Here is an 8052-nt window from a genome sequence, read left to right as displayed (position 1 = left end):
TGTGTTCTTGCTCTCGTGAAGCAGTACCAATAATCCTTAATACATATTCTATTGTAGTTCACTACTAACCTTGAATTTAATCAAGGCCATCTAATGACATGCAAGATTGTAATCTTGAAATCTCATGGAAGGTCATGAGATAGGAGAAAACAATCCTTTCTATCGTGACAAAATCACGACACAAAGAAGTTAAGTTTTAGAAAGATATGAACCGAAATTTTTGATTCAGGTAGATTTTTTAAAAAATATATTTTTATAACCTCTATTCCATTGTATGAAAACCATGCATGTGAGTCTTTGTGAATTTGCATTGTATGAGGGGTGAGAGATTTTGCTCTTAGAGGTCTCCTCACTGAGTGGGAGACTACAGAATGCCCAGGGAAGTATGGGGTGCTGTTTGTGTCCATATGTATAGTCCTTCACCTGCACATCGGCAGGTGTCACGTCTGTGCTTTGCATGGGAAGGCAATGCTGATGAAGACAGTGCCCTGGGCAGTGAAGAGGAACACAGGGCTATCAGGCAACTTCCAAACAGTACTGTGTGCTGCCAGGGAGCTTGCAAAAGCTGCTGGCTGTGTGGAAGGAGAGTTAAAGATGCTTTCTGCCAGCCCTTAGGATATTCTGAGGCACAGTGTTATTATTCCAGACCGAGGAAACAAAAGCCCAAGAAAGCTATTTCAAGTACTCAAGCTCAGATGGCAGATAGCAGGGGAAAATCTGAATTCAGGGAATTTGAAACCAAACTCTGTGTTCTTTCTCCTCACTCAAGCACCTTCAGTTCATGGACTTCTTCCTCTTACAGTGTTTATAGCCCAACTCTCTAGTCAGGTGGGCAATTACAAGTACTTCATCTTTGAAGTCCACTCTTGGTAGTTAACATTGCTTAAAGCTAATCCCAGGGAAGAGAGCTATTACCCTGTGGATAGCAGCACAGAGCCAAAGCCACAGCTATGACCTCCATACCTCTGTGGCTGTTGCCCTCACTGGCAGAAAATGTCAGAAGCCACGGTGGTGTTGAGCATGCTGAAGCCCCGACATGTCTCCACAACCATAGCAGGTTTATTCTGGAACCTGGGAATTCTCTTCACATTACAGCTCTTCTTTTGTCCTGGGAAGGGGCAAATGTAAAGACTGAGATAATGAGTTCCTGCCCTTATCATCTTTCACCTTATGAATAATTTTGTGGCATTCTTTGTTCTAAACAGACACTGCCTATTATTAATAATGAAAATGAAGATAATTATATATATTTGCATTTGGGCAGCTGCATGGGCCATTCCGGTAAGTACATCTTCCTAAGCAAGCCTTCCTACTTCATCTTTTAGCCCAGTATTGAAGTGTACATATTTCCTTAAGGTTTTATAGAGAAGGTGAGTTGTAAAACTATTATGTGATATCATTTGGAATTTCAACACAAGGCAAACATGTGAACCAACTCATACTCCCTTTCTTCCCATTGGAACACATCTTATCAGATGATGACATACTTTTATAACTTTATTCATATTAATTCAGTGCCCAGAAGTTGTGGAGGCTCTGTCTGCCTCTGCTTCATTCCATGGGGATTCATTTCAATGTGGACACAGCTGGTACTATTAGAACAGGAGTTAATGGTCAGATTTTTCAATGCGTGATCAAATAAATGTTCCATGTGTGCTATTTATATGTACATTGTGGAAACATCTGGGCCTACTGATATGTACAAACACAGAACTATTAAGAAAGTCAACCCACTTGTAGTTTTATTAGCCAGCCCCATGTCTACCACTTTCACGTGATTTCACATCACCAGATATAGTGTTGTTTCTGTAGTTGAGAATTTTTGCAAGCACTTCAAGCTCACTCTTCAGATCTTAAGTAGCAACTACTTGATATTGCTTCTCCAACCGCCCACACTCACTGTTGTTTTAAGGGGTTTGGTCTGACATTGAACAGCCAGGAGTGGTTTAACAGAACAAGGATTCGTCTCATCTTTATACATGTGAGATAAGTGGTCTTGTAATTCTCAGTTACACCGATGACAATGTTATAAAAGTCCTCATTTGCTCAGCTTGAAATTCTGCATAAGCACCATAATGGGCTGCTTTTCTTCTCTACATGTCAGATTATGCTCTGACCTTGGCGTTTATCTTTCCTTCTTCATAAACCAAGAACCTGTGTAATATTTATGGTTTTTCCTCAACAGGTTCCTCAAATCACACCATCAGAAAGGCATATTATTGAAAAATCTGTGAATGTACCTTTTCTAGCACACTCAGGGACCCCCTCACAGGTAAAAACAAGAACAAAAGCAAAACAAAACATAAATACTCCTTTCATTTTCTACTTTCAAGCCACTTCTCTACTCTATGATCTTCTCTAAAATTTCTACCTATTTTTCTATCAGTTGGTGTTATTTGAAAATGATATCCACAATGTCTCTTTTTTCAGAATGAGTTACATATCAATAACACCACTAAAGATAACAGTGAGCCCCCAGATGGGGGTGAAATAGGAAGACAAGTGTACACCAAGGACATTTATAAAAGAGAAGGGAATATCTCTGAGTCAATAGGTGCGGGAGGGACGAATCCTTCTTCACAGCCCATTTTAGCAAGTGAAAAGGAGAACATTGTGTATGAAAATGAGGATTTGGAAACATATGGTCATGATGAGATACACACAAAAGGAGAGGGCAGCATGGCAAATGATATCAGAGGCCAAGCAAACATCACTGGAAAAGCAGAAGCAAAGGGGAGTAATGTAAATGCACACGCCGATCAGGACACAGACACCGGGGATGCTGGCGATGTGAGCCACAGTGCAGACACCACCCTTGTCCAGGGAAGCGGACCTCAAGCAGCTGCAAGCAAGAATAGTGCAAGCCATGAGGCTGGAATACATGGGGATGGGGTTGCTACTCCGGAAACAACGCCTCAGAGAGAAGGGGAGGGAAGTGGGAATGAGGGTGTTGAGGGAACACCAGGCACTGAGGAAGATGCTGGTTTGGGTAATGCTGATGGGAGTCCCAGCGGGAATGGGGAAAGTGAGGATGAGGACATGGGCTCCGGCGACGATGAGGGTACAGAAGCAGGAGATGGAAAGGGGGGCGATGATGAGAGTAAGGGCCAGGAAGACCAGTCTCATCAGGGGAGAGATGATAACAGAGGCCAGAGTTCAGTCAGTAGTGAAGATGATGACTCTAAAGAAAAAGATGGCTTCCCAAATGGATGCGATGGAGACAACACCTCTAGCAGCGAGGAGAACAATGGTACTGAAGAAGGCAATGGTAGCCAAGCAATACAGGAAAACCAGAAGCTTAGTCACAAAGACAATAGAGATACAGAAGCTGTAATCACCTGCCAATCAAAAGCATGTCCTCTGGGGAAGAGCCAGGGCCAGGTGGGTTTTGAAACTAATTCTTTTCTATGGCGGTTCATATGATCCCCTCCACGCTCTGATGGCTGTGCAAAACAAGAACCATCTAGACAAATACAAATTAAACCCCAAACTAACATAAAAAAATGTCACAGTTAAGTGTCTGGGTATTTTTATCAACTTTGGGAATTTTAATGAGAAAGCCAGAGTCCTTGTATACTTTGGTGTAGAACAATTAAAGTTTCTGAAAAATTGGTCAGAATTCTAGAAGTCAAGCCGAATGATTTGATCATGTTTTGTGTTACACTCATTACACAAAATAAAGAGTTTCAGTGTGACACTTTCGTTGCTGTGCACCTGTTTAATCCAAGATCCTGGATGGTTTATTGGAGGATTCGAACCCTGATACTCAGCACTTTCAAGTATGAGATTAAGCACATTTACACAAATCACCATTGTGCTGGCAGCCCAAGTCCTGGTGTCCTAAGGTTGTTTCCCCAGACAGCTCTTCCCTGACCATGGGATTTTTCAGCAAATATTCGCTAATTATCTATTCTTCTCTGTATTGTTCTGAAGGGAATCGACACCGAAGGTCCCAGCGCGGGCAACAGAAGTGATATCATCAAAGACTCTGGGAGACTCAGTGAAAATAAAGAGAACGACCGACACCAGGGAATGCAAGTGGACAAAAGAAATAGCCTAAGGCAGGCACAGTCTGGCAAGCGTCCAGGGCCCACTGAGACACCCAAAGCCCACAGCAACACAGGACACAGTGGCAGAGGTAGTGGTAGCCACAGTGATGCGCATGGCAGCTATGACTTCGACGATGAGTCCATGCAGGGAGATGATCCCAACAGCAGCAACGCGTCTAACTTGGAAAGTGAGGACGAGAGCGGCAGCCAGGATCACTCCTCTTACAACTCTGATGAATCCAGTGACTCAAATGGGGGCGGTGGTGACAGGAGCGAGGACACATCTGAGGCTGATGACAGTGAGGAGAGTGACGGCAAGGACGACTCACAAAGCAGTGACCATGGTAACACCAGCGACAGCGACAGCGACAGCAGTGACAGCAAGGGCAGTGACAGCAAGGACAGTGACAGCAGTGACAGTGACAGCAAGGACAGCAGTGACAGTGACAGCAGTGACAGTGACAGTGACAGCAGTGACAGCAGTGACAGCAGTGACAGCAGTGACAGTGACAGCAGTGACAGCAGTGACAGTGACAGCAGTGACAGTGACAGTGACAGTGACAGCAGTGACAGTGACAGCAGTGACAGCAGTGACAGCAGTGACAGCAGTGACAGCGACAGTGACAGTGACAGTGACAGCAAGGACAGCAGTGACAGCAGTGACAGCAGTGACAGTGACAGCAGTGACAGTGACAGCAGTGACAGCAGTGACAGTGACAGTGACAGCAGTGACAGTGACAGCAGTGACAGCAGTGACAGCAGTGACAGCAGTGACAGTGACAGCAGTGACAGCAGTGACAGCAGTGACAGCAGTGACAGTGACAGCAGTGACAGCAGTGACAGCAGTGACAGCAGTGACAGTGACAGCAATGGCAGTGACAGTGACAGTGACAGCAGTGACAGCAGTGACAGTGACAGCAACAGCAGTGACAGCAGTGACAGTGACAGCAGTGACAGTGACAGCAGTGACAGCAGCAACAGCAGTGACAGCAAGGACAGCAGTGACAGCAGTGACAGTGACAGCAGTGACAGTGACAGCAGTGACAGCAGTGACAGCAGTGACAGTGACAGCAGTGACAGCAGTGACAGCAGTGACAGCAGTGACAGTAACAGCAGTGGCAGCAGTGACAGCAGTGACAGCAGTGACAGCAGTGACAACAGTGACAGCAGTGACAGTGACAGCAGTGACAGCAGTGACAGCAGTGACAGCAGTGACAGTGACAGCAGTGACAGCAGTGACAGCAGTGACAGCAGTGACAGCAGTGACAGCAAGGACAGCAGTGACAGCAGTGACAGTGACAGCAGTGACAGTGACAGCAGTGACAGTGACAGCAGTGACAGCAGTGACAGCAAGGACAGCAGTGACAGCAGTGACAGTGACAGCAGTGACAGTGACAGCAGTGACAGTGACAGCAGTGACAGCAGTGACAGCAAGGACAGTGACAGCGACAGCAGTGATGAGAGTGACCCCAAGTCTGGTAAGGGCAACAATGCAAGTGACAGTGACAGTGACAGTGGCAGTGAAGGCAGTGACAGTAATCACTCCACCAGTGACGATTAGAGCCAGGACAGCCCCAGGTCCTTTGCAGGGATGCTTGGTGAGGGACTGAGAGGCAGTGAAGACGACTAACCCGCTAGAGGCAGGCAGGCAAGGGACAAACAGATTGTGTGGGATCCACAGAGCTCCCAGGAATCAAGTCAGACCTGGATTTGGAGCCCACTTCCAGCTCTCTCAGGGAGAGTCTACGCACACCAACTTTGCTAAATGTGTGTTAAAATGTTCAGAAAATATTTTCTAAGAGTACAAATGTAAACATAAAATAATTAAACAGAAACAGAAGTAATCACTTAGTGTGATACATCGAGTGAGCAGTCGCACACAGCCCGCAGCGATGCCTTCGTCCTCCAGGGGTCTGACTACCAGACAGCTGGTCTTCATGCTGTGCAGTGAGTGACACTGTTTGGTGACATTCAACTCAACTATTGTTTCCTTTACTCGTCCTAGGAAAAATACATTTGTTACATGAGCAAAATACTGCAGCAACAATTGACTCTATCCAAGGCACTGGGGTGATCTTTGTGATGTAAAAATAGAGTAGTTGTCAATTATGAAAATTCTGAAGAAAGAATCAGAAAAGAGCTCTGAGGATGGCTCAAACAAGACTTGGCACATGCAGTTACACTTCTGAGAAGGATGGAAATGTAGTACAAAGTCCCTAGTCCCCTGTGCTGGCATTGAACAGTCCCTCCAGCAGCTGCTTGCAGATGGGTGTTTTCCGAAGTGTGCCACTTTGTTACTTGTCTTCAATCAGTCTCAATCAGACAAACTAGGCCCAAAGTTTAATTGAGAATTGTAAAGGTGTATGAGAGCTGAGTGACCTTTGATGGGTGCCAGGGCACTTTTGAAAATGAGTCAGTGAGAATGAGTCACACCAAGGTGGGAGGTGTGACCTGGAATTGTCCCAAGGGAACCTTAAGCCCTAAGCCTGAAGGATATCTTTCAAGATTTGGTGTTGGGCTTTGCCATTTTTTTCTCTTTTTTTCCCCCATGTGAGCAGTTATGCCAGATTTGAGGTGAAATAAAGATATTACTGACATTAAGACACTAGGTACTCTATTACCATTTTAGATAGATTTTACCCAGAGTTTGTGCTTTTTCCTGTACTCACTTCCTTTTGCAAGAGTTTCTTAGCTAGGGAACGTTGCAAAGGCTTTGAGATGCTGCTATCCATAAACTCATTTGTAACTCCTGACACTGTAAGACACCAGGCTTCTGCTTTGCCATGGCCATGACAGGACTCCAGACCTCTTACCAGAAAAATGACAGTTTAGGCTTTGACTTCTAATAGACTGCAAACTTTGTTTGTTTTTTTAAACGTGTGAGTCACTGCCTCTAGCACCTGTCACAACTATTCACACAAGTTGTGGTGATCACTAAGCAATGGATAGGAATCTCATTGTAAACTGTATAAGAAATTTAAATGAAGAGATAATGAACTTCAGTATTATATATAATAAACATCTATTTATACAATTGCTCACAGGGAAAATTCTTCACTCTACTCAGTTCGCAAACACCTGTCCTCCCTATTATAAAATATGGTATATATGATTACATTTCTTACACATATTAGCCATTCATATTTAAAATCAGTATTTGTGAGCATGAAATACAAATTTTGAATACTACAAAAAAAGAATACACAAACATTCCAAATCATTCCAGCCCCCTAAGCTATCTTCTGGGCTGCTCCTTGTGTGACTAAAGACAAAATCATGAACTAGGCTCTCTCAGGTGGTAATTCTTTACATAACGGATCAGAACACCAGTTAGGAAACATTTGAGGCTTTGTACTTCTAAACCTGGTTCTCACACAGAACACCCTCATTTAGGAAGCTATATGTCACCATATAAATATATTTAAAGCTATTAACCACAGGGCAATTTCCCAGAAGCCAACCCTGCTTTACGGTTTGTCATGGAAGTTTTAAAAAGCCTTTGACCAAAATAACCAGTGGCAATTTTCCTCTCCCTAAAAGGAGCAGGAACGGAGTAGAGCTGAATAGTCATGGATGAAAATACCACTGTGTTCTCACACCACTGTGTCCTCACTGGGATCTGTTCTCTGTTGTTCGGGAGCAAATCTTCTGGGGAATGAGACAAGTTGGCTACATAATGTTCCCAACCCCCATCCTCCAACAGGGTTCTAAGCTTCTCATGCCGAAGGCGGGGAGGGAAAGGAGGAGAAAGAAGTAGTGCCTGCAGTCACAAACCCCAGACCGCTGGTCCAGAGTCTAAAAGGTCTTCCTTTGAATGTTTTGCATGAGTTCACTCTGTTCCCACTCTGGTTGGAAAGTCTGAGTGACTGACAGCCCTCTCTCATGGGAGGCTTCGCTCATTTCCAAGCACATTATTTTGGGCTTTGCCACTGGCTTTACCCCTCCTTTCTTTACTGTTTCCTTCTGGCCACCCTTGTCCTTTGCCCTTCAAAGAGCTGAAGAC

General features: G+C 44.6%; 1 protein-coding gene across 1 annotated transcript; it reads left to right on the top strand.

The window, feature by feature from the left end:
* Positions 1 to 1145: 1145 nt before the first annotated feature.
* On the top strand, positions 1146 to 5610 carry Dspp (dentin sialophosphoprotein). The gene is made up of 4 exons (XM_051198136.1): positions 1146 to 1281; positions 2186 to 2272; positions 2431 to 3381; positions 3934 to 5610. Exons 1-4 carry the CDS (start codon positions 1171 to 1173, stop codon positions 5608 to 5610), a joined length of 2826 nt encoding a protein of 941 aa, XP_051054093.1. The 5' UTR covers positions 1146 to 1170.
* Positions 5611 to 8052: the final 2442 nt, after the last annotated feature.

Source organism: Phodopus roborovskii, unplaced genomic scaffold (assembly GCF_943737965.1).
Source record: "Phodopus roborovskii unplaced genomic scaffold, PHOROB, whole genome shotgun sequence".
NCBI classification, from domain to species: Eukaryota; Metazoa; Chordata; class Mammalia; order Rodentia; family Cricetidae; genus Phodopus; species Phodopus roborovskii.
This window is presented reverse-complemented; position numbering and strand designations above follow the sequence as displayed.